The sequence below is a fragment of the Schistocerca cancellata genome, chromosome 9, assembly GCF_023864275.1.
Source record: "Schistocerca cancellata isolate TAMUIC-IGC-003103 chromosome 9, iqSchCanc2.1, whole genome shotgun sequence".
Lineage (NCBI taxonomy): Eukaryota > Metazoa > Arthropoda > Insecta > Orthoptera > Acrididae > Schistocerca > Schistocerca cancellata.
This window is the reverse complement of record NC_064634.1, coordinates 17,735,982-17,763,590: the sequence shown is the minus strand read 5'-3', so window position 1 is coordinate 17,763,590 and position 27,609 is coordinate 17,735,982. Positions and strand designations below refer to the sequence as shown.

At 44.1% G+C, this 27,609-nt stretch overlaps 1 protein-coding gene and 1 non-coding gene across 2 annotated transcripts in view; both read left to right on the top strand.

The window, feature by feature from the left end:
- The first annotated feature begins 1,985 nt into the window (after positions 1 to 1,985).
- Positions 1,986 to 27,609, top strand: part of LOC126100883 (odorant-binding protein 59a) — a 211,219-nt gene continuing 185,595 nt past the window's right edge. The window contains exons 1-2 of the mRNA XM_049911551.1: positions 1,986 to 2,018; positions 4,623 to 4,957. Coding sequence (XP_049767508.1) covers positions 4,862 to 4,957 — 96 coding nt within the window. The 5' untranslated portion in view covers positions 1,986 to 2,018; positions 4,623 to 4,861. The remainder of the gene's footprint in view (positions 2,019 to 4,622; positions 4,958 to 27,609) is intronic.
- Positions 21,413 to 21,487, top strand: Trnas-uga (transfer RNA serine (anticodon UGA)). The gene has a single exon. It is a non-coding gene; the product is annotated as a tRNA-Ser (tRNA).

The following is a 27,609-nucleotide window of genomic DNA, read 5'->3' as shown; positions in this document are numbered from 1 at the left end:
ACCCTGTCACCTGGTTCAGGTTAACTGATGACATGTTTTTGATCTGAATCATGGATGAGTACATCCTATCCACATTCATCCAGAACCTCAACTGCATCTCCCCCATTTGTTTCACCTGGTCCTACCCAACCCAATAAGCCACCTTCCTAGATGTTGACCTCCACCTCAAAGATGGCTACAGCATTACCTCCATCCATATCAAACCTACTAACCACCAGCAATACCTCCACTTTGACAGCTGCCTTCCATTCGATACCAAGAAGACCCTTCCATAGAGCCTAGCCACCTGTGGTCATCGCATCTGCAGTGATGAGCGGTCCCTCTTCAATGATATACTGAGTGTCTCACTGAAGCCTTCACAGTCCGTAGTACAAAATAAATCTCCCGTGCCTTATCTTTTCAGTCTCCCACTATCTCTCAGAGTCTCACCATCCATCCACAGAGGAGCATTCCCAATTAACTCAGTACCACCCAGGACTGAAGCAACTGAATTACATTCTCCACCAGGATTTCGATTCCCTCTCATCATGCCTTGGAATGAGAAATGTCCTGCCCACTATCCTCCCCCAACCCCAAACCACCCACCAAGCTGGTCACTAACATCACCTATGCCATCAAAGGCAGGACTACCTATGAAACCATCATGTGATCTACAAGTTAAGCTGCAACCACTGTGCTGCATTCTTTGTGAGCATGACAACCAATAAGTTGTCTGTTCACATGAATGGCCACTGACAAGCTGTGGCCAAGAAACATGGGACCAACTTGTTGCTGAGCACAGTGCAAAACATGACTTCCTTCATCTCAATGACTGATTCACAGCATGTGCTATATGGATCCTTCCCACTGACACCAGCTTTTCTGAACTGTGGAGGTGGCAACTCTTCCTGCAATATATCCTATGTTCCTGTAACCCCACTGGCCTCAACCTTTGTTAGTCATTGTCCTCACCCTTCCAGCCCCTTCCGTTACCATTCCAGCATTATACAGCCTTCATTCCCCCAATGCACCCAGTCTTTTTACTTCTCCCCGTTTCCATCCCCCATCCCCCTTCCACCTCTCCCTACACTCCATCTAACCTCCCGACAGCACCTAGCTGCCCTACCCTCTCTCCATCTCATCCCTGAGCGCTCCCCAACAGTACTTCACTCTTCACTGTCCCCCATCCCTACCCTATCATCGCTGCCCCTCCCCACCCCAGCCTCCTCCTTAACCCTATCCAGTTTCCACTCCCACCATGCACTGCTGCTGCTGCTCACAGAGTGGGTTCAGCTGCCAGAGACTGCAGTCACATGTGTGTGTGTGTGTGTGTGTGTGTGTGTGTGTGTGTGTGTGTGTTGTGTGCACGCGCGCATGCGCATGTGTCTGTTGCCTATTTTTGACAAAGGCCTTGTACCCAAAAGCTTATTTGTGACAGTCTTTTTGTTTTGCTTATCTTCGAATCAACATCTCCACTACATAGTGAGTAGCAACTTTCTTTTTCATAATATTGTTACATCCATCCTGGATTTTCCATTGTTTGATTTCTCCTCTTTTCATTGTGCTTGTGGAAGTCAATGTGTACAAATAGAGAATAATGAGGAAATTCCCAACAGGAGGGATCTAAATGTAGACACTGAAGTCGAATTAGAAGATTTTTACCCTCATGTAACTGATGGTCTGAACTAGGTGGTCTGACCACTCCTGGCCATACTTCCACACAACATGCATGGCCACAGACAGATGAGCAATGGCCATCCTGTGGGTGTAAAGTAATATAGTCATATTGCCCTTCCATTATGCTGGCAAATGCAATGAAATGCTGGAAATGGAGACAACAGAGCTCGTGCACTGCACTGCAAGTCCAAGCACTTGCCATTACACAGCTGAAGTTGCAATGTGCATCTTATTAGGCATGCAGTGGCCTGCCAGCAGATGCATTAACAGCAGACTGCTGACAGAGACCACCAGTGGTGTTGCTATTTCCAGTACTGCCACTGAGCTGCCTGGTATCCGGGGATGGTGACACCAACCAGTCGGTAAGTGTATTGTGACCTCTCACTGCAGTAACTGGATTCCACTGTCACTGCGGCACTGTATGATACACACAACATATGGCTTTTCCTACTGTGTAGCAACAGTTAAGCCTGGGACTACACAAGCAAAATATCAAGTAATCTGCTGTGCCTCTAAAATAATCGTTTCATGTAAACAAAGCAAAGTTACAGCAGTCTCTGTAAAAAAAACAAAAAAAACCAAAAATTAAAAGCTACTCAACTGTTTTGAGATTCTTGTGTGTTGCCTACTATGCAGCATTTCTCATTCAATTTTGAGGAAATATTTGGTACAGAAAATCTGATTCTTTTATTTCTTATAATCTCACATTGCAGCCTGATAATGAACAGGCTGTCTTCTCATCATTCCTCATAGTTGCACATGTTTTGAAAAGTTTACAGGGAAAAATATAGTTGCTGACCACTTCACATATGGTGCATTTTAGGTCATACATTGCTGTGTATGAAATGTAGGTAACATACTGAAATAATTTTTATAGCTGGAAGGACAACCATATGAATTTCCAGTCATGAGTAAATAGGTGAATATATTGTCCAGTCACAGCATGAGACTGCCTGTCAAAAGCCTGAATAACCACCTTTTTGCAGTGCAGACCACTATGAGATGTGCAGTAAGAGTGTCCTAGATTTTAGATTTTAAGTCTGTGCTGCAAATATCATAATGACCAGAAGAATTGTCACCTATTATGGACATAACCTCATTGTACAAGGGATAGTGATAGTTTCAATGATCATCTCAAGAGAAAAAGAAGTTATATATTTAATTTTTTGTTTGTTTGCAGGTGCATGCCTGCAGCCCTGGTATCCAATTAAATTCCTGTACCACAGCATACTGAGTGATGTGGTGTGGTGGTTAGCACACAGGGCCCACATTTCAAGAGGACAAGTGTTCAAATCCATATCCAATCGTCCTGGTTTAGGTTTTCTGTGACTTCCCTAAATCGCTCCTGGTAAATTCCAGTATGGTTTCTTTAAAACGGTGTGACCAGTTTCCTTCCTCATCCTTGAAACAGTCAGAGCTTGTGTTCTATCTCTAATGACCTTGATTATGTTGGGACACCAATCCCTACTCTTCCTTCCCTTTACTGTATCACAATACAGTAACACACTTCTACAGGAAGCAAAACAAAATGACACAGCCTATCTACACTTCATCAGTCAACAACACCTTATTGTCATGTTGCCACTAGCAGCATGCTATAACTGAGTACCACTACTAAGTTGTATTTTTGAAACTGATGTACATGGGTAGTGCTAGTAATGTTTGTGAAGTGATGCTAATGCATCTGTATTCAGGTGTTTACTGACAGGTACAATTTTTGCTGCAACTGTGAGGAAATAATGAGTGAAACTGGTGCCCAGTTACCTCAGTTTGTCAGCATTTCTGTCAGAGTAGTTACAAGGGAACTTAATTTCATCCAATGACTATACTAATGTGTCTCTTGTTTAATAATGGTTCAGATTGTTTTTCTCTTCCCAATGTTCTTCAAATAAATTATCTCTAATCCCTAAGATTGGCTCATTTATTACATTAATGTTATGCATTATTTTTCTTTTACATTCTAAACTTGTTGAAAGTTACAAAGGGATTGCCTCTCAAAAAGGATGGTTAGATTCACTGGCCACATTTCTCAGCTGCAACTGTTAATTAATAACTTTAAATGTTCACTTGCTATAATTTTATACTATTTTGTTAATACTTTCACATTTGTGTTTGATATTTTGTCTTTCTGTTTTATACGTGCCACATTTTGCTTAATTCAGCAATTTGATACTTAAATAAATATATAAGAATCCTAACCTACAAATGTGATATGTTTTGTTATCAGAATTATGTTTACTACCACCCTTACATTTAAATCACTGATGCTGTCTGTATCTTAGAACAACTCAACTTATCAACAGGTGTTTCAGTGTTCCACTATGGCCTTCAGCCAATATTGTCTGCTTCCTCATTAGAAATAAGCTAAAGCCAGGCACCAACTACACTGTCTGACAGTTTATCAATGTGAAAAGTGTCAAAATAATGAGCCTTCAGTCCATTAAATATCATAATCTTTCTGTCTACCTGATGAAACTTACAATATTTTCTGTCAGTGCCTTGTAAATTTGCAGTACTATCTGCTTGTGTGTTTCTAGATTCACTGTTTGGCAAAGCATTCAAAGATCTGGTCTATCTAACATTCACTAACCCATTTGGCATGGGAGTTATTCTGGGGCTTCTATATATAACCACTCCTACATTTATTTTAGTTGTGATACAATATCATGATATTAATATGTATCCATTTATTTGTTCCATTTCAGTGACTTCCAGACGTTTTGATGGGTGTAACACACTTTCTAAAATTCCAGTTCCCCACTTCCAATTTAATTTCTAGTACAAGTATGATAAATTCACCCTTTTTATGAAAAAATATAAAACAATATGCATTTATTCTGCCACCCCAAAACAGATATTGAAGACAGATAAGACATAACAGAAGATCTTCAAAATTGTGTTTGTGCTCTTTACTTTCCCAAACATAAAATTTAATCTGCTGTTTCTAGTACATTTCAATTTTTCAGGAAGACTGGATGTTATTCTATTTAAGCTTCTGAAGTAGGCAGTAACACAATTGCTGAACTGTGAAATTAACCTACATGTCAAATTGAGGAACTGAATCTGACATGAGTACTGAACTGTAACATGAACCTGCATGTCAAACTGAGGGACTGAAGCTGTGCATTGTGCGGTGACTGACAGACAGCACAAGGTAGCAACTGATGCAGAACTTTCCACATATCACAGTTGAAACCATAAATAGATGTGGCTGCCCTCACGCACAACTCTTGCAGCCATGAAGTGGAGTCTGTGGTTAACTGCTACTATAGCTCTTGTGCTGCAGCTGTCAATAAGTGAAGTATGTATTATTTATGGTATGGTCTTATATTAATTTTTGCATTTATATTTTATTATTACTAGTTGATCTGCTGCTAAAATCTCTTAGAATGCTTATTTTATATCTTTGCCACAACATAACAGCTTACTGACTGCTAACATAAGAGTACATATCTCAGCAGGTGCTTTTAACATAATCCTTGATTTGTATACATTTTACTTAGTTCCTGATAGCAATTATCACCAAAGTAGACATATAATGAGGTTAAGCCTTGAACATGTTAGCAGTGTCCTTCTTACCTTCTCTTCTTTGCGGGAAACAGTGTAAAGGGCTTGAGATCTTAATCATTTGACACTTAAAAGCTAATTAAATTCAGTGGATTATGTTTCTATGATTCAAAGATGTATCAAAACTAAGCTAAGGGTCCTGATGGTGATAAGGTCATCAGAGATGGATAGCTATCATGAGACAGAAGAAAAGAATATTTTAAATTGTTGCTTAAATAGTGCCAATGCTAATCTATATCACTACACAGCTATCCCAGTTCATGGCTCATGGAGCCATTGTTTATGGTTCATGGTTCCAGTTGCAGGTTGCCTGTCCAATTACTTCCAAGAGTAGCAAATATTTGATTTTTAATATTTCATATGATTATTGACCAACTTTAAGGATTTAAAATGCTATCATAAATTACTCATTAAGAAGTCCAGTCTTATGTTACAGGTTTAACACAATTTGACTGTTATCACTTACAGCATTTCTGCATCATTTTTGCTATTTATATCCACTGTAGATGTGAATACAAAGCTTTCAGTCGGCACATAGGGCAAAAAATGGCTCATTTATGGCAGTGCTGGTTTGTGGGGGTGGTTCAAACATAGTGGAATTCCACGGGAGATTGTGCATTATAGCATCTTCTAGAATAGCCATACCCAATGGCCCAGTGTGGTCCCTTGGGGGTGGTACAGTTGGCAGAGTGTTAGAGGCAGATGGCTCGGTGGTACAACACAAATTTGGAGGGTCCAGGGTAGTGTGAGTGGTTCCTCATTTCTGATGTTTCATACTCTAATCACTTATCTTCATGCTGATGAGTGAGTTAGCAACAACACATGCTAAACTAGTGAGTGGGCAGTGGAGGCTGCACAGGGCTATGGCTGGTAACTCAGTGGGTGGTTTAGTGGACGTCAAGTCCCTGTGTGGAAGGCTGTGACAACAAGACACTGTTTATGTATGCATTCATCATCAGAGCTGATTTTTCTGGTGGTTATGAGCTCACAATCATCCATGACATATACAATATTGCATTACCTGTGTTATACTGATTATGATGCAAAGTTCCTTTAGACATGCATGCATATCCAAAGGAACAGGTACTGCGGCAACTACCGCCATTATGAAACACATTAAATGTATTCACAGTTGTGAATAAGGATAACCATCTGCTGTGGAATGGAACGACGACAATGAAAATATGCCCAAGACCGGGTCTTGAACCCACATTCCCCCCTTGTCATGAGCAGTTGCCTTAGCATTTGGCTATCCATGCATGACTCATGGCCAGAACCAAACTTTAATATGTTGTCAACCATGTATCTATGACCTGTACTCACACATCCATTATGTATATTCCCATACAGGTCAGACTGGACATGCATGCATGTCCAAAGAAACAGGCACTACAGTGACTACTGCTGTTATGAAGTACATTAAATGATTTTTCTAACGATTATGAGCTCACAACCATCCATGATGCTCGTTTGCCCTATGACTAACCCTTGGATCCAACCTCAATGTTGGCTGAAAGTCTGCTTTCAGACAAAGGCACCCTGTGAATATGTAAATCTGTACTTGTACTACGAACACTGAGTGGGATGCAGGAGATCTGGCAGGGTTCAACATCTGTGCCCATATAATACACTGCAGGGCTGGTCCTATCAAAGGGAAGGACCTATACATGTTGAAGAAGCTGTGTAGAGCTTCCTTAGCTGATCTTGTGTACAAGTCCTCACACATTAGAGTTTTGAACATCCTGACCATATGCTTTGCCTCTGAGATTGAGGCCAGGTGGAAGGGGTGGTGATCAGGTATTCAGTGCCATTAAAGCAACAGAAGACTTTGAATTCTATCAGTGTAAACTTGGAGCCGTTGCCACACACCAGTGCTTAGGGTCCTCAATCAATTGCAAATACCACAGAGAGAGCAATGATGGTAGCATGGGTTGTCAATGACTGGCACAAAAGGAAAGATTGTCTACCAAAATAAATTATATAACTCCCTGAAACAGCATGACAAAATTAACATGCTTCTCTCCCAGGTGTTGCCCAGGCATGCCTTGGAGGAAGTAAGAACAGGAGCATCACACAAGTTCAATTGCTGTTTCAGTACTGAGCCAGCGTAAGTGCCACTGACTAATCCATATTATCCCCCAATGTGTGGCATGAAATAGCTGGATGATGCAAGGCCAAACCAAAGGCAGAATGACAACCTCACATTCCTAGTCATCTGAGGCTAATTTTAAGATGCTATCTGTTGCATTCACTATTGCATTCAGTATGTGGCACATATCAAAGGAATTAGAAAATGCCGGGCTGCATATTCTGGTAACCACTTGATCCACTCTGACTGCTCTACTAGTAAAAATTTGTGCTGAAAAAGATTGTGGGCTGATACTGTGGCTACAACACACACTGTCAGCAGGAATTCACTCAGGATTTGTTGCAGTTGATTGTCAAGAGCAAAACAAACAGTTTCCTCACCACTAAACTCAACATCTGAGCCAATGGGAAGGTACAACTGGGTGCCTGGGTTAGCATGTTGGCCGGTTGGGCAGAACTGGACTTTGTAGTTATGAGCACCCCACCACTGCATACACTGCACTGTTTTTTGCACAGGCTTGAACCTATGCCCAAAAACTGATTGAATGAACAGCAATCAGGGATATGACAGGAACAATCATTTGAAGCAAAAACCTTCATATGGAAGTAATCCTATACTGAAAGTTTTCTGAGACAGAATACATTTAATGTATAATGTTATTTATTTTCTATATATTCAATACATCTTCAAGTTGTAATGTAGCAGAATGAGACAATCTAAAATGCAGGAAACAATACTGTATATTTTGGAGATTATGATGCTATATCAGGCTTTAAACGAAGTCACATACAGGATTCCATGGAATCACTATGCATACTGAATTTGTGTAAAACAAGAGCCATTTTATGTGTAAAATGTGGGGTTAAGTTCTTGTTTACTCTCATATTACTTTTAAAGTAATAGTGTTTCTGTGTAAAAATCAGACAAAGGAAAATCCAGGATGGAATGTAAGAATATTTTGAAAAGGAAGGTTCCTACTCACCCTGTTGTGGAGATGCTGAGTCGCAGATAGGAACAACAAAAAGACTGTCACAAATATAGCTTTTGGCCAGTAAAGCCTTCATCAAAATTAGATGACACACACACACACACACACACACACACACACACACATATATATATATATATATATATATATATATATATATATATATATATGAATATAATAGAGGGAAACATTCCACATTCCACATTCCACTCCGGAGATGGGAACTTGCCCTTCAGCATATCCTCTCTTCTCGCTATCCTCCAGGCCTCAATCTCCGCTAATTTCTAATTTCAATCTGCCACCGCTCATACCTCACCTGTCTTTCAACATCATCTTTGCCTCTGTACTTCCGTCCCGACTGACATCTCTGCCCAAACTCTTTGCCTTTACAAATGTCTGCTTGTATGTGTGGATGGATATGTGTGTGTGTGCGAGTGTATACCTGTCCTTTTTTCCCCCTAAGGTAAGTCTTTCCGCTCCCGGGATTGGAATGACTCCTTACCCTCTCCCTTAAAACCCATATCCTTTTGTCTTTCCTTCTCCTTCCCTCTTTCCTGACGAGGCAACCATTGGTTGCGAAAGCTAGATTTTTGTGTGTATGTTTGTGTTTGTTTGTGTGTCTATCGACCTGCCAGCGCTTTTGTTTGGTAAGTCTCATCATCTTTCTTTTTAAATATATATATATATATATATATATATATATATATATATATATATATATATATATATATATATATATATATATATATATATATATAAAAACAAAGATGATGTGACTTACCAAATGAAAGTGCTGGCAGGTCGACAGACACACAAACGAACACAAACATACACACAAAATTCAAGCTTTCGCAACAAACTGTTGCCTCATCAGGAAAGAGGGAAGGAGAGGGAAAGACGAAAGGATGTGGGTTTTAAGGGAGAGGGTAAGGAGTGATTCCAGTCCCGGGAGCGGAAAGACTTACCTTAGGGGGAAAAAAGGACGGGTACACACTCGCACACACACACATATCCATCCACACATATACAGACACAAGCAGACATGGACGAAAAAAGGATTTCGTATGGTGATTAAACATTACTTTATGAAAGGCAAAACGCCTCAGGAGACTAAAGAGAAGCTTGATAAACGTTACGGTGACTCTGCACCTTCAATTAGAACAGTTTATAAGTGCTTTCAAAATTTTTGGAGTGGCGATATAGGCACAAGTGATGCTGAATGTTCTGGACACCCTGTGGAGGTTACGACTCCAGAAATCATTGATAAAATCCATGACATGGTGATGGATGGCAGAAGAGTTAAGGTGTGTGAGGTTGCTAGTGCTGTGGGCATCTTGAATGAATGGGTACATAATATTTTGCCTAAACATTTGGACGTGAGAAAGCTATCCACAAGACAGGTTCCCTGATTGCTCACACTTGACCAAAAATGGAATTGTGTGAAGTGTTGCAAGGATGGTTTGCAGATGTTCAGGAAGAATTTGCAGGACTTTTAGCATTGTTTCGTCACTGTGGATGAAACATGGATACATTACTATACTCCTGAGATCAAAGAACAATCTAAACAATGGGTTACCAAGGGAGATTCTGCACCAAAACAGGCAAAGACTATTCCTTTGGCCAGAAAGGTTATGGTGACTGTCTTTTGGGATTCACAAGGAATAATCCTTATCGACTATCTGGAAAAGGGTAAAACTATTACAGGTGCATATTATTCATTGTTATTGGACCATCTGAAATCCGAGTTGCAAGAAAAACACCAGCGATTGGACTGCAAAAATGTCCTTTTCCATCAAGACAATGCACCAGCACACACCTCAGCAGTTGCGGTCGCAAAATTAATGGAAATAGGTTTCCAACTCATTTCACATCCCCACTATTCTCCAGAATTGGCTCCCACGGACTACTATTTGTTCCTCAATTTGAAGAAATGGCTGCCGGGACAAAGATTTTATTCAAATGAGGAGGTGATTGCAGCAACTAATAACTATTTTGCAGACTTGCACAATTCCTTTTATTCAGAAGGGATCAAAAAATTAGAACAGCATTGGACAAAGTGTATAAGTCTAAAAGGAGACTATGTCGAAAAATAAAAAAAAAGTTTACCCCAAACACGTAAGTAGTTTTTATTTTTGCACAGACTTTTCAAACACCCCTCGTATGGTCCCTGACAGCAAATCTTCATCAGAGACAACAGGACCATCAGGAGAGCCCCAGCAAAGTGTGATAGGACAGCTGGTGTTCACTATATAAGGAAATGATTTGGCAGGGAGGATGAGCAGCAATCTGCGGGTTTGCTGATGATGCTGTGGTGTGTGGTAGGGTGTCAAAGTTGAGTGACTGTCCAAAGATACAAGACAACTTGGGCAAAATTTCTAATTAGTGTAATGAATGTCAGCTAGCTCTAAATGTGGAAAAATGTAAGTTAATGCAGATGAGTAGGAAGAACAAACCTGTAATGTTTGGTTGCAGTATTACCAGTGTCATGCTTGACACCATCAAGTCATTTAAATATCTGGTCATAACATTGCAAATCAATATGAAATGTAAGGAGCATTGAGAACTGTGATAGGGAAGGGGTTATGGTTAACTTTGGCTTATTGGGAGAATTTTAGGAAAGAGTGGTTCACCTATGAAGGAGACCGCATATATGATGCCAGTGCGACCTATTGTTGAGTACTGCTTGAGTGTTTTGGAGCCACACCAGGGTATATTAAAGGACTACATCAAAGCAATGCAGAGGCAGACTGCTAGATTTGTTACCAGTTGGTTCAAACAAAACCTAAGTGTTATGGAAATGTTCCAGGAATTCAAATGGGAACACCTGTAGGGAAGTCAACACTCGTTTCAAGAAACACTATCGAGAAAATTTAGAGGACAAGTATTTTAAGCTGATGGCCAAATGATTCTGTTAGAGGCCAACATACATTGTGCATAAGGACCACAAAGATATGATAAAGGAAATCAGGGTTTTTATGGTGGCATACACACAATCGTTTTTCCCTCGCTCTGTATGTGAGTGGAACAGGGAAGGAAATGACTGGCAGTGGTACAGAGTACACTCCACCGTGCACAGCATGGTGGCTTGCAGAGTATCTATGTAGATGGAGATATTATTGTTTTAGTGAAATGCACTTTAATGCAAAATTTATAAACTTGAAAATGTAACACTGAAACACACAATAACTCACTGAAATTACTATTTCATTACCAATGGACTTGCATCCTGCTCTTATTACAACCCTTTAGTGCCCTAAGGTTCTGAGAGTGGTAGATAATAAAGGGTTTTAATTCACAATCCATTGCAGCTTCTCCTCCATAAAGAAGGGTGTATTGGTCCTTGGCAACCTTAGATCCACATGCTGTTTTTTCTTCAACAGAAATAAATTTACAGCTAGGCATTCATTTCTAAAATAATCCCATTTCATAAAGGTTGAAAACTGGCTTTGCAACACAGCATTTTTTCTGTCATGGTTCCTTCAGTCCTCTTTCTTCAGTTCCTTAGCTCCAACTTCATTTGCTGCAGCTGCCTCTCCTGCCATTTTAATGTTGTGAAAGCTAAAATGATGCCTGAACTGATCAAATCAACCTGAGCTGGCCGAGAAAGGTGCTGGATTGTCCCTTGCTCTCATTAAAACTCCTTTAAGCTCTTGGCTTTACCTTGAATAGCAGCTCCAGAGAGGGGCATGTGCTGTTGGTTGTGGTGCTCAATCCAACAGTTCAGCATTCTTTCTCATTCTTTTCATCGCCTACATGCAAGATCTCAAGATCTGGTCACTCTAGTTGTACTTAAGTCAGTTGAACAGTAAACAGTTCTTCAAAATGATTCTAAATTGTCACAAACAGCTCTCACAGCAGGAAGTCAACAACATGCACACCATTCTCATAGTGATACAAAGTTCTTACTCAGTTTCCATTTAATACAAACTTCATGCATACTCCTTTCCCTCGACAGGCACATTTCCTGTCAAGGGTAACTTCACAGCTCTAATGACCTGGACTAATGATTCACATCTTGATAAACAGGACTGAAGATGTGCATTGAGATGCATTAAAACATTACTGCTTTTGTGTACTGTTAATAGATGGCAACACTGGCATTAAAACAAAAATCACATAAAAGCAAAAACACAGACAACGAATCCACATATAACAGGGTCAGCCAGTACATGCAAACCTTTGAACTGTATTATCATTCACTTATTGTATCAATGAAACCTAATTAATTTCTAAAGAAATTAAGTGCATACCAAATAATCCTGATAAATTTATGCAAGGATTGTACTGCAAACTCAAAGTATGTTAAACCAAGTGTAAATACACACTGAGAAAATTCTTTGTAAGAACAATATACAAAGGAGCAGTGGTAATAACGATAGAACTCAATGTGAAGACATCAAATTTATGTTAGCATCAAAAGGCATACCATAATTATGAAGTAATTAATGGAGGCAATCAATGAATTGTTATCAGTGAGTATTTCATGAACTTTTTATGCAAAACTGAACTTATTTCAACTTACTGATTGTATCAGGCCAGTTGTCACCATTTGTTAAGTTAAATTCTGTAATCAGTTTTTTGAAAGCATGTAAATTTCAGTTGTAAGTAAAATTATATTCTGTTTAAACAATATGTAGGAATATTTTGAAATTGTTGGAAGTTGTACAAGCACCAGTGGCAGTAGCCATGGGAGGACAGTCAGATCAGTTTAAGCCCAGTATTACACCAAGTTATTAATGAGTCAGTCTTGAAGACAGTATTGTTTTATGTCAGTCCTGGATGAGATTTTGATGTATAGTTGATAGATTCTAGCATGTCGTGTACATCATTTTCATATTAATGAATCACAAAAACTGTCTTGATAGACTGAATGTGGATACCAGGGTTGTGTCATACAGGAAAGATTGTTTATTTGCTGGAGACTTACACTGCTAAATCAACAAAAAGCAGCCACAAAAGTTAAGTATTCAAGATTATTCCAGAAGCATCAAAACATTATAAGGTTTACATATGTACAATCGTTAGTAAACATTACAACATGTATTTTACAAAGTATCAATTGAGAAATACATATTTTTGCACAGTCACCTCTAAGCATTATTGTACACTTCACGTTACAGCTGATATACAGTTCACAATAAATTTTCAAATATTCTACCATCAGCTTCAGTGCATTTGCGCACTCTTAAGAAGACATGTGTTGCTTGTCTGGGTGCCTCTGTACATTTTCTGATGTAAGAAGCACCATCCATGATGTGATAAAGCAGTTCAGATCACATATTCACCTTGCCTTTGTACACCTCAGACTTCATCCAACACCGAAACAAAAATCTAATGGTGTAAAGTCTGGCAATCTTGGTAGTCAGTTGATTTTACTACTGCAACCAATCCAGCAATTAGGGTAAGTGTGGTTAAGATGTTCCCTCATACATCTGGTGAAATGAGAAGAGGCTCCATCATGCTGGAAGTACATTGCAGTCTGTATGGCCAAAGAAATGTCCTCAAGTTGTCCAACAAACAAATTTTTCAAAACATGCAAGTAATTCTGGCCCATCTTTTGCTTTTCTGGAATAACTGGGCTTAACATGTTACCAGTCATGCCACACTAAATGCTGATTGAAAAATGAATTTGGAAATTGGTTTTCACTGTAGTATGCACATTTTCCTATGACTATCAATGATTATTATATGTGTTGTTGGTTTCATTCCATGTAAATGTGGCTTCATCAGTGAATAGTATTAATGGAAGAGAATGACAATTGTCATTTAATAAGTGACAAAATTCAAGTTGTATGGAACTGTCATCAATATGAAGTTAGTGGACATGCTGTATGTGAAATAGTACAAGTTTTCCGCATATGATTTTCACCATAGAGGTGTTCATGGGACCCTGGTACATGCTGAAAGCTACCTTGTGCTGGACATAGGGCTATGCAGCACCATTTCAAAAATGTTTTGCTGTTCCTGTACAGGTTGTTGAACTACACTTTCAGAAAAAAACAAGGGACTTGGAAGAATATCTATTTCACACAATTTGCTTAAGGCTCTGGTAAATCCTCTACGATCAAGAATTCAATGTGTTGGAAAGCACCAACAGTACATTTTCGTGGCAGCAGGAGCAATACCATCACAGAAGCCATAATAATACACCACATCTGCATATTATTTATTAGTGTAGGAGTGTGTGGCATTTTATCCAGCATGGGTACAAACATAGCTAACTGATGTTTCTCACTGATCCACACTCTGTTCCTTGCACTATTTCACTCACAACACACCACGGATGACTGTATATTCAGTGAGCTAGTTCAGGGGCAGAAAGGCATTCCAAGCAAATAGGTTAAAAGCAATGGTGTAGGCTGCGCTAGAATAAAATGTCAAAGAGGTAAGGTGGCTAAGACATATACATAGTGACTGATAAACGCGAAATAGATGAGAATTTTGCCTCAAAACGCGAAATTACTTAGTAGATGCTGTTTCATTGCTTATTGTATCCAGATGAGCTACTTAACATGGCAAATTTGGTGGCGAGTGTTTTGACCTGTACATGCATCAAATACCACTAGAGGTTGGGCCTGAACTACATCATTAACAGTATTCTGATAACTTCAACAAGAATTGCACAGTAGCTGTCCCAGAATGATTTGTGTTGTGCATTGCTCATTGTTTTCTTTTCTTCTTTTGAAATAAGTGAAGTAACTAATCCTGGTCCATTACAGATTTCAATTATGACCCTTGTAACACCAGATTATAAATTATCTGGGAGTACGCATTATGAGTGATTTAAAATGGAATGATCATATAATGTTGATCGTCAGTAAAGCAGATGCCAGACTGAGATTCATTGGAAGAATCCTAAGGAAATGCAATCCGAAAACAAAGGAAGTAGGTTACAGTATGGTTGTTCGCGCACTGCTTGAATACTGCTCAGCAGTGTGGGATCCGTACCAGATAGGGTTGATAGAAGATATAGAGAAGATCCAACGGAGAGCAGTGCGCTTCGTTTTACAGGATCATTTAGTAATCGTGAAAGCGTTACGGAGATGATAGATAAACTCCAGTGGAAGACTCTGCAGGAGAGACGCTCAGTAGCTCGGTACGGGCTTTTGTCAAAGTTTCGAGAACATACCTTCACCAAAGAGTCAAGCAGTATATTGCTCCCTCCTACGTATATCTCGCAAAGAGACCATGAGGATAAAATCAGAGAGATTAGAGCCCACACAGAGGCATACCGACAATCCTTCTTTCCACGAACAATACGAGACTGGAATAGAAGGGAGAACCGATAAAGGTACTGAAGGTACCCTCCGCCACACACCGTCAGGTGGCTTGCGGAGTATGGATGTAGATGTAGAATGGATCGGCAATACCTGTGACAATGTGTTAGTTCTGTTGTAGGCTGTTACCCAGCAAAAAGGAGGTGAGGTTTGTTTCCCCACACCATTCCTTCCCCTGTGGTGATCAAAATTCTAGTCTGTTTATGCTCGCAGCCATCAACAGCTATAGACTATAGTGCCCACCCTCTGCACTATAGCAACTGGACAACACAATCTGCAAAGCTTTTCAATGGTGCCAAAATTCTTCTCCTAATATTAAAACCAAGTTGCCATACGTTTGATTCTATTTATGCACTAAGTGCCTTGTTGGCTATACAGGGTGACAATTATTGAACTATATGACATAAAATCATCATAACTTCTGAATGGTTTGTGTTCGAATATTCAAACTGCATGGTTGGCCATGGGGCACAATGGGGATTAGTATGAGCATGCACAGTTTGGTTTAGTGACAAAACCCACTTTCATTTGGATGGGTTTGTCAATAAGCAAAATTGGCACATCTGTAAATCTGAGAATCTGCATTTTATGATCGAGAAGTCTCTTCACCTTCAACAGGTGACTGTGTAGTGTGCAATGTCCAGTCACGGAATAATTGGTGCAATATTCCTTGATGGCACAGTGTCTACCAAATGGTATGTGAAGGTTTTGGAAGATGATTTCATCCCATTATACAAAGTTATCCTGATTTTGACAATATGTGGTTCATGCAAGATGGAGCTCAACCCCATCAAAGCAGGAGAATGTTTGATGTCCCAGAAAAGCACATTGGGGACCGCATTCTGGCTCTGGAATATCCAGAGGCCTTTGGCATGGGCCTCGATTGGCCACCATATTCTCCAGATCTGAACACATGTGACTCCTTTTTGTGGGGCTATATTACAGACAAGGTGCACAGCAGTAACCCCAAAACTGTTTCTGAGCTGAAAACAGCCATTCAGGTTATCGACAGCATAGATTATCTGACACTTCAGCAGGTCACACAGAATTTTGCTATTCATCTGTGCCACATCATCGCCAATGATGGCAGGCATATTGAACATGTCATAAACTACATCTGAATATCTGTAGTGATCCAGAATGAAATTTTCACTCTGCAGCGGAGTGTGCGCTGATATGAAACTTCCTGGCAGATTAAAACTGTGTGCCCGACCGAGACTCGAACTCGGGACCTTTGCCTTTCGCGGGCAAGTGCTCTACCAACTGAGCTACCGAAGCACGACTCACGCCCGGTACTCACAGCTTTACTTCTGCCAGTACCTCGTCTCCTACCTTCCAAACTTTACAGAAGCTCTCCTGCGAACCTTGCAGAACTAGCACTCCTGAAAGAAAGGATATTGCGGAGACATGGCTTAGCCACAGCCTGGGGAATGTTTCCAGAATGAAATTTTCACTCTGCAGCGGAGTGTGCGCTGATATGAAACTTCCTGGCAGATTAAAACTGTGTGCCTGACCGAGACTCGAACTCGGGACCTTTGCCTTTCGCGGGCAAGTGCTCTACCAACTGAGCTACCGAAGCACGACTCACGCCCGGTACTCACAGCTTTACTTCTGCCAGTACCTCGTCTCCTACCTTCCAAACTTTACAGAAGCTCTCCTGCGAACCTTGCAGAACTAGCACTCCTGAAAGAAAGGATATTGCGGAGACATGGCTTAGCCACAGCCTGGGGAATGTTTCCAGAATGAAATTTTCACTCTGCAGCGGAGTGTGCGCTGATATGAAACTTCCTGGCAGATTAAAACTGTGTGCCCGACCGAGACTCGAACTCGGGACCTTTGCCTTTCGCGGGCAAGTGCTCTACCAACTGAGCTACCAAAGCACGACTCACGCCCGGTACTCACAGCTTTACTTCTGCCAGTACCTCGTCTCCTACCTTCCAAACTTTACAGAAGCTCTCCTGCGAACCTTGCAGAACTAGCACTCCTGAAAGAAAGGATATTGCGGAGACATGGCTTAGCCACAGCCTGGGGAATGTTTCCAGAATGAAATTTTCACTCTGCACCGGAGTGTGCGCTGATATGAAACTTCCTGGCAGATTAAAACTGTGTGCCCGACCGAGACTCGAACTCGGGACCTTTGCCTTTCGCGGGCAAGTGCTCTACCAACTGAGCTACCGAAGCACGACTCACGCCCGGTACTCACAGCTTTACTTCTGCCAGTACCTCGTCTCCTACCTTCCAAACTTTACAGAAGCTCTCCTGCGAACCTTGCAGAACTAGCACTCCTGAAAGAAAGGATATTGCAGAGACATGGCTTAGCCACAGCCTGGGGAATGTTTCCAGAATGAAATTTTCACTCTGCAGCGGGGTGTGCGCTGATATGAAACTTCCTGGCAGATTAAAACTGTGTGCCCGACCGAGACTCGAACTCGGGACCTTTGCCTTTCGCGGGCAAGTGCTCTACCAACTGAGCTACCGAAGCACGACTCACGCCCGGTACTCACAGCTTTACTTCTGCCAGTACCTCGTCTCCTACCTTCCAAACTTTACAGAAGCTCTCCTGCGAACCTTGCAGAACTAGCACTCCTGAAAGAAAGGATATTGCGGAGACATGGCTTAGCCACAGCCTGGGGAATGTTTCCAGAATGAAATTTTCACTCTGCAGCGGAGTGTGCGCTGATATGAAACTTCCTGGCAGATTAAAACTGTGTGCCCGACCGAGACTCGAACTCGGGACCTTTGCCTTTCGCGGGCAAGTGCTCTACCAACTGAGCTACCGAAGCACGACTCACGCCCGGTACTCACAGCTTTACTTCTGCCAGTACCTCGTCTCCTACCTTCCAAACTTTACAGAAGCTCTCCTGCGAACCTTGCAGAACTAGCACTCCTGAAAGAAAGGATATTGCGGAGACATGGCTTAGCCACAGCCTGGGGAATGTTTCCAGAATGAAATTTTCACTCTGCAGCGGAGTGTGCACTGATATGAAACTTCCTGGCAGATTAAAACTGTGTGCCCGACCGAGACTCGAACTCGGGACCTTTGCCTTTCGCGGGCAAGTGCTCTACCAACTGAGCTACCGAAGCACGACTCACGCCCGGTACTCACAGCTTTACTTCTGCCAGTACCTCGTCTCCTACCTTCCAAACTTTACAGAAGCTCTCCTGCGAACCTTGCAGAACTAGCACTCCTGAAAGAAAGGATATTGCGGAGACATGGCTTAGCCACAGCCTGGGGAATGTTTCCAGAATGAAATTTTCACTCTGCACCGGAGTGTGCGCTGATATGAAACTTCCTGGCAGATTAAAACTGTGTGCCCGACCGAGACTCGAACTCGGGACCTTTGCCTTTCGCGGGCAAGTGCTCTACCAACTGAGCTACCGAAGCACGACTCACGCCCGGTACTCACAGCTTTACTTCTGCCAGTACCTCGTCTCCTACCTTCCAAACTTTACAGAAGCTCTCCTGCGAACCTTGCAGAACTAGCACTCCTGAAAGAAAGGATATTGCAGAGACATGGCTTAGCCACAGCCTGGGGAATGTTTCCAGAATGAAATTTTCACTCTGCAGCGGGGTGTGCGCTGATATGAAACTTCCTGGCAGATTAAAACTGTGTGCCCGACCGAGACTCGAACTCGGGACCTTTGCCTTTCGCGGGCAAGTGCTCTACCAACTGAGCTACCGAAGCACGACTCACGCCCGGTACTCACAGCTTTACTTCTGCCAGTACCTCGTCTCCTACCTTCCAAACTTTACAGAAGCTCTCCTGCGAACCTTGCAGAACTAGCACTCCTGAAAGAAAGGATATTGCAGAGACATGGCTTAGCCACAGCCTGGGGAATGTTTCCAGAATGAAATTTTCACTCTGCAGCGGGGTGTGCGCTGATATGAAACTTCCTGGCAGATTAAAACTGTGTGCCCGACCGAGACTCGAACTCGGGACCTTTGCCTTTCGCGGGCAAGTGCTCTACCAACTGAGCTACCGAAGCACGACTCACGCCCGGTACTCACAGCTTTACTTCTGCCAGTACCTCGTCTCCTACCTTCCAAACTTTACAGAAGCTCTCCTGCGAACCTTGCAGAACTAGCACTCCTGAAAGAAAGGATATTGCGGAGACATGGCTTAGCCACAGCCTGGGGAATGTTTCCAGAATGAAATTTTCACTCTGCAGCAGAGTGTGCGCTGATATGAAACTTCCTGGCAGGTTAAAACTGTGTGCCCGACCGAGACTCGAACTCGGGACCTTTGCCATTCGCGGGCAAGTGCTCTACCAACTGAGCTACCGAAGCACGACTCACGCCCGGTACTCACAGCTTTACTTCTGCCAGTACCTCATCTCCTACCTTCCAAACTTTACAGAAGCTCTCCTGCGAACCTTGCAGAACTAGCACTCCTGAAAGAAAGGATATTGCGGAGACATGGCTTAGCCACAGCCTGGGGAATGTTTCCAGAATGAAATTTTCACTCTGCAGCGGAGTGTGCGCTGATATGAAACTTCCTGGCAGATTAAAACTGTGTGCCCGACCGAGACTCGAACTCGGGACCTTTGCCTTTCGCGGGCAAGTGCTCTACCAACTGAGCTACCGAAGCACGACTCACGCCCGGTACTCACAGCTTTACTTCTGCCAGTACCTCGTCTCCTACCTTCCAAACTTTACAGAAGCTCTCCTGCGAACCTTGCAGAACTAGCACTCCTGAAAGAAAGGATATTGCGGAGACATGGCTTAGCCACAGCCTGGGGAATGTTTCCAGAATGAAATTTTCACTCTGCAGCGGAGTGTGCGCTGATATGAAACTTCCTGGCAGATTAAAACTGTGTGCCCGACCGAGACTCGAACTCGGGACCTTTGCCTTTCGCGGGCAAGTGCTCTACCAACTGAGCTACCGAAGCACGACTCACGCCCGGTACTCACAGCTTTACTTCTGCCAGTACCTCGTCTCCTACCTTCCAAACTTTACAGAAGCTCTCCTGCGAACCTTGCAGAACTAGCACTCCTGAAAGAAAGGATATTGCGGAGACATGGCTTAGCCACAGCCTGGGGAATGTTTCCAGAATGAAATTTAACTCTGCAGCGGAGTGTGCGCTGATATGAAACTTCCTGGCAGATTAAAACTGTGTGCCCGACCGAGACTCGAACTCGGGACCTTTGCCTTTCGCGGGCAAGTGCTCTACCAACTGAGCTACCGAAGCACGACTCACGCCCGGTACTCACAGCTTTACTTCTGCCAGTACCTCGTCTCCTACCTTCCAAACTTTACAGAAGCTCTCCTGCGAACCTTGCAGAACTAGCACTCCTGAAAGAAAGGATATTGCGGAGACATGGCTTAGCCACAGCCTGGGAAATGTTTCCAGAATGAAATTTTCACTCTGCAGCGGAGTGTGCGCTGATATGAAACTTCCTGGCAGAAGTCCGCAATATCCTTTCTTTCAGGAGTGCTAGTTCTGCAAGGTTCGCAGGAGAGCTTCTGTAAAGTTTGGAAGGTAGGAGACGAGGTACTGGCAGAAGTAAAGCTGTGAGTACCGGGTGTGAGTCGTGCTTCGGTAGCTCAGTTGGTAGAGCACTTGCCCGTGAAAGGCAAAGGTCCCGAGTTCGAGACTCGGTCGGGCACACAGTTTTAATCTGCCAGGAAGTTTCATATCAGCGCACACTCCACTGCAGAGTGAAAATTTCATTCTGGAAACATTCCCCAGGCTGTGGCTAAGCCATGTCTCCGCAATATCCTTTCTTTCAGGAGTGCTAGTTCTGCAAGGTTCGCAGGAGAGCTTCTGTAAAGTTTGGAAGGTAGGAGACGAGGTACTGGCAGAAGTAAAGCTGTGAGTACCGGGCGTGAGTCGTGCTTCGGTAGCTCAGTTGGTAGAGCACTTGCCCGTGAAAGGCAAAGGTCCCGAGTTCGAGTCTCGGTCGGGCACACAGTTTTAATCTGCCAGGAAGTTTCATGTCAGCGCACACTCCGCTGCAGAGTGAAAATTTCATTCTGGAAACATTCCCCAGGCTGTGGCTAAGCCATGTCTCCGCAATATCCTTTCTTTCAGGAGTGCTAGTTCTGCAAGGTTCGCAGGAGAGCTTCTGTAAAGTTTGGAAGGTAGGAGACGAGGTACTGGCAGAAGTAAAGCTGTGAGTACCGGGCGTGAGTCGTGCTTTGGTAGCTCAGTTGGTAGAGCACTTGCCCGCGAAAGGCAAAGGTCCCGAGTTCGAGTCTCGGTCGGGCACACAGTTTTAATCTGCCAGGAAGTTTCATATCAGCGCACACTCCGCTGCAGAGTGAAAATTTCATTCTGGAAACATTCCCCAGGCTGTGGCTAAGCCATGTCTCCGCAATATCCTTTCTTTCAGGAGTGCTAGTTCTGCAAGGTTCGCAGGAGAGCTTCTGTAAAGTTTGGAAGGTAGGAGACGAGGTACTGGCAGAAGTAAAGCTGTGAGTACCGGGCGTGAGTCGTGCTTCGGTAGCTCAGTTGGTAGAGCACTTGCCCGCGAAAGGCAAAGGTCCCGAGTTCGAGTCTCGGTCGGGCACACAGTTTTAATCTGCCAGGAAGTTTCATATCAGCGCACACTCCGGTGCAGAGTGAAAATTTCATTCTGGAAACATTCCCCAGGCTGTGGCTAAGCCATGTCTCCGCAATATCCTTTCTTTCAGGAGTGCTAGTTCTGCAAGGTTCGCAGGAGAGCTTCTGTAAAGTTTGGAAGGTAGGAGACGAGGTACTGGCAGAAGTAAAGCTGTGAGTACCGGGCGTGAGTCGTGCTTCGGTAGCTCAGTTGGTAGAGCACTTGCCCGCGAAAGGCAAAGGTCCCGAGTTCGAGTCTCGGTCGGGCACACAGTTTTAATCTGCCAGGAAGTTTCATATCAGCGCACACTCCGCTGCAGAGTGAAAATTTCATTCTGGAAACATTCCCCAGGCTGTGGCTAAGCCATGTCTCCGCAATATCCTTTCTTTCAGGAGTGCTAGTTCTGCAAGGTTCGCAGGAGAGCTTCTGTAAAGTTTGGAAGGTAGGAGACGAGGTACTGGCAGAAGTAAAGCTGTGAGTACCGGGCGTGAGTCGTGCTTCGGTAGCTCAGTTGGTAGAGCACTTGCCCGCGAAAGGCAAAGGTCCCGAGTTCGAGTCTCGGTCGGGCACACAGTTTTAATCTGCCAGGAAGTTTCATATCAGCGCACACTCCGGTGCAGAGTGAAAATTTCATTCTGGAAACATTCCCCAGGCTGTGGCTAAGCCATGTCTCCGCAATATCCTTTCTTTCAGGAGTGCTAGTTCTGCAAGGTTCGCAGGAGAGCTTCTGTAAAGTTTGGAAGGTAGGAGACGAGGTACTGGCAGAAGTAAAGCTGTGAGTACCGGGCGTGAGTCGTGCTTCGGTAGCTCAGTTGGTAGAGCACTTGCCCGCGAAAGGCAAAGGTCCCGAGTTCGAGTCTCGGTCGGGCACACAGTTTTAATCTGCCAGGAAGTTTCATATCAGCGCACACTCCGCTGCAGAGTGAAAATTTCATTCTGGAAACATTCCCCAGGCTGTGGCTAAGCCATGTCTCCGCAATATCCTTTCTTTCAGGAGTGCTAGTTCTGCAAGGTTCGCAGGAGAGCTTCTGTAAAGTTTGGAAGGTAGGAGACGAGGTACTGGCAGAAGTAAAGCTGTGAGTACCGGGCGTGAGTCGTGCTTCGGTAGCTCAGTTGGTAGAGCACTTGCCCGCGAAAGGCAAAGGTCCCGAGTTCGAGTCTCGGTCGGGCACACAGTTTTAATCTGCCAGGAAGTTTCATATCAGCGCACACTCCGCTGCAGAGTGAAAATTTCATTCTGGAAACATTCCCCAGGCTGTGGCTAAGCCATGTCTCCGCAATATCCTTTCTTTCAGGAGTGCTAGTTCTGCAAGGTTCGCAGGAGAGCTTCTGTAAAGTTTGGAAGGTAGGAGACGAGGTACTGGCAGAAGTAAAGCTGTGAGTACCGGGCGTGAGTCGTGCTTCGGTAGCTCAGTTGGTAGAGCACTTGCCCGCGAAAGGCAAAGGTCCCGAGTTCGAGTCTCGGTCGGGCACACAGTTTTAATCTGCCAGGAAGTTTCATATCAGCGCACACTCCGCTGCAGAGTGAAAATTTCATTCTGGAAACATTCCCCAGGCTGTGGCTAAGCCATGTCTGCGCAATATCCTTTCTTTCAGGAGTGCTAGTTCTGCAAGGTTCGCAGGAGAGCTTCTGTAAAGTTTGGAAGGTAGGAGACGAGGTACTGGCAGAAGTAAAGCTGTGAGTACCGGGCGTGAGTCGTGCTTCGGTAGCTCAGTTGGTAGAGCACTTGCCCGCGAAAGGCAAAGGTCCCGAGTTCGAGTCTCGGTCGGGCACACAGTTTTAATCTGCCAGGAAGTTTCATATCAGCGCACACTCCGCTGCAGAGTGAAAATTTCATTCTGGAAACATTCCCCAGGCTGTGACTAAGCCATGTCTCCGCAATATCCTTTCTTTCAGGAGTGCTAGTTCTGCAAGGTTTGCAGGAGAGCTTCTGTAAAGTTTGGATGGTAGGAGACGAGGTACTGGCAGAAGTAAAGCTGTGAGTACCGGGCGTGAGTCGTGCTTCGGTAGCTCAGTTGGTAGAGCACTTGCCCGCGAAAGGCAAAGGTCCCGAGTTCGAGTCTCGGTCGGGCACACAGTTTTAATCTGCCAGGAAGTTTCATATCAGCGCACACTCCGCTGCAGAGTGAAAATTTCATTCTGGAAACATTCCCCAGGCTGTGGCTAAGCCATGTTTCCGCAATATCCTTTCTTTCAGGAGTGCTAGTTCTGCAAGGTTCGCAGGAGAGCTTCTGTAAAGTTTGGAAGGTAGGAGACGAGGTACTGGCAGAAGTAAAGCTGTGAGTACCGGGCGTGAGTCGTGCTTCGGTAGCTCAGTTGGTAGAGCACTTGCCCGCGAAAGGCAAAGGTCCCGAGTTCGAGTCTCGGTCGGGCACACAGTTTTAATCTGCCAGGAAGTTTCATATCAGCGCACACTCCGCTGCAGAGTGAAAATTTCATTCTGGAAACATTCCCCAGGCTGTGGCTAAGCCATGTCTGCGCAATATCCTTTCTTTCAGGAGTGCTAGTTCTGCAAGGTTCGCAGGAGAGCTTCTGTAAAGTTTGGAAGGTAGGAGACGAGGTACTGGCAGAAGTAAAGCTGTGAGTACGGGGCGTGAGTCGTGCTTCGGTAGCTCAGTTGGTAGAGCACTTGCCCGCGAAAGGCAAAGGTCCCGAGTTCGAGTCTCGGTCGGGCACACAGTTTTAATCTGCCAGGAAGTTTCATCTGTAGTGATGTTTACATGTTGAATAAAGTGTGTGCATGACATAGCCTGTGACTAATTTATGTTGTTTTTTTTCCTACAGTATAATAATTGTCACCCTGTTGTTATAACTTCAAGTTGAACAAATATATTTCAAGGAAGACACAATACATGAAAGTCACAGATCAAGTAAACAGAGTAAGATGTGTGTACACTTTAACAGTCAAATCATAACCGAGTCCAAGGATAGGGCCACTGGCTGGCTGGCCACTTAAGTGGCGCTGCTGCTGCACGGCTGGCAGACAGCGCCGCATGTAGAGGACGCACGTAACTGCGCGGCGGCACTTTGAAAGATCGGTGAGTCACAACACTTTTCCCCCCTTTGAAGTTTTTGCACAGGTTTTGATGGAGGTGGCCTGTAGATTGCTAACATCCATAGGTGTTGTTTGACTGGCCATAAAGTTTCGAGGAGGAGGCTTTCCGTTTGGACAGAAGTGTCCCTGATGATAACAGGTTGAGATGACAGGAGATGTGGGGGTCAAATTTACTGTGGCCCCGTGCACCAATCTGCTCGTTGCGGCAAGTCCGGTTATTATAACAGGAGACATGGGTGATGTGTCCGTGTCCGTAGGAGAAGGAGACGAGTAGAGTTGCTCCAACAGATTATGGTCATCTGGTTCCTGCATGGGCACGTCTCCTGGTGGCATCAGTTCTTGTGCTGGCACCGATATGATGGTGAGAGGACTGCATTGTGAGTAATGAGAGATTCCAGTATCCCGAGCGTCAGGTAGAGCCGAAGGTGGTGTAGCGGCATCCGGAACAGGCGTTGCCGGCACACGAGGCCGAAGCTGGTCCAAATGATGCACTGCAACACCCGTGTCCATTTGGATTTCATACAGGCGTTGGCCACGGTATCGTAAGATGCGGCCAGGACTCCATTTCGGCTGCCTGCCATATCCCCGTACCCATACAAGGTCGTCAGCGGAGAACCGGCCAAGCGAAGGCACCTGTGGCCGTGAGGTGGAAGGCCACAGAAGATGAAGTAGCATGCAGGGCTGTCAGCCATGTAAGAGCTCAGCCGGGCTGTGGTCGCCCATGGGAGTGAAATGGTAAGAAGCCAGAAATTGGAGAAGCGCATCATCAGCAGCAGAAGAAGTCAGGAGTTTCCGTATCTGAGCCTTAAATGTGCGGACCAGTCGTTCAGCCTCACCGTTTGACTGTGGATGGAACGGAGGGGCTGTGACATGCATGATGCCGTGATGGGCACAAAAATTTGCAAAATTGGAAGAGGCAAATTGCGGACCACTATCAGTAACAAGATTAGAGGGAAGGCCTTCCAAAGAGAAAATGCGAGCTAGAGCATTGGTGGTTGCCGCGGTGGTAGGCGACGTGCAATGGACAATGAAAGGAAAGTTAGAGTAGGCGTAAATAATGAGAAGCCAATAAGTACCTAAAAAGGTCCCACAAAGTCAACATGAATATGCTCCCAGGGCTTCTCAGGCGAAGGCCACGCTGACAAAGATGACTTTGGGGCGGCGGCCTGTGATGCACAAGGGCCACAGGCAGCGACCATGTGTGTGATTTCAGAGTCAATGCTGGGCCAGTACACATGATGTTGCACCAGAGATTTTGTGCAAGAGACACCCCAGTGCCCTTGGTGAAGGACGCGCAAGACTGAAGCATGCAAAGACACAGGTACCACAACACGCGAGAAGCATATTCATTGGAAAGGAGGATAACACCATCCCTAGCTGTGAGGCGGTAACGCAAAGCGTAGTAGTTCCACAACGGATCAGAAGTCTTAGTGGATGGGCGATCTGGCCAACCCTTCTGAATACAGGGCAAAACCCAGGAGAGGGTAGGGTCAGAACCCGTAGCACCCGCCAGCCGATCCCCGGTGATGGGGAACCCATTCACAACCCGCTGGTCAGCAACATCCAGGTGGAAACAAAAAAGTTCGTCCCTATTGAATGCCAGATCAGGACCCATGAGAAGGCAAGGCAGTGCATCAGCATTCGCATGTTGAGCCGTCAGCCGGAAATGAATCTCATATCTGAAAGGAGACAAGTAGAGAGCCCAATGCTGAACGCGGTGTGCAGCCTTTTTGGGAAGTGATGTTGATGGAAGGAACAAGGAAACAAGTGGTTTGTGGTCCATAACAAGATGAAATTTGGATCCATAGAGAAAAACACCAAACTTATGAAGAGCATAAATAATGGCCAAAGCTCCTTTTTCAATTTGAGAATACTTTTGTTGGACATCCGTGAGTGTTTTGGAGGCATAAGCAATGGGTTGTGCAGAACTATCAGAAAAACGGTGTGCAAGGACTGCACCAACCGCGTATTGAGAGGCGTCCATGGCAAGAACAAGATGTTGGCCAGGTGAATAAGTAGCCAGGCATGGGGCCTGTTTCAGCATAGTCTTCAATTTCTGGAAAGCCACATCGCATGACACAGACCAGTGAAAAGGCTTGTTTTTATGCAACATGCGATGCAACAGCTGAGCCACCGAAGCAGCAGATGGTAAAAACTTGTGATAGTATGCTATTTTCCCCAAGAAGGCCTGCAGTTCCTTAACAGATGTAGGGCGAGAAAGGGCACGATCGCAGTGACAGTTTGCTGAAGCAGATGAATACCATCCTGAGAGAGTTGAACCCCAACTATGTGATAGAAGCCTGAGAAAATTTTGATTTCTGAAGATTACACTTAAGGACGGCAGTCTGTAAGACATGAAAAAGTGTGCGGAGATTTTAAAGATGTTTGTCAGTGGTGGAGCCAGTGACAACAAAGTCGTCCTGGTAATTTAT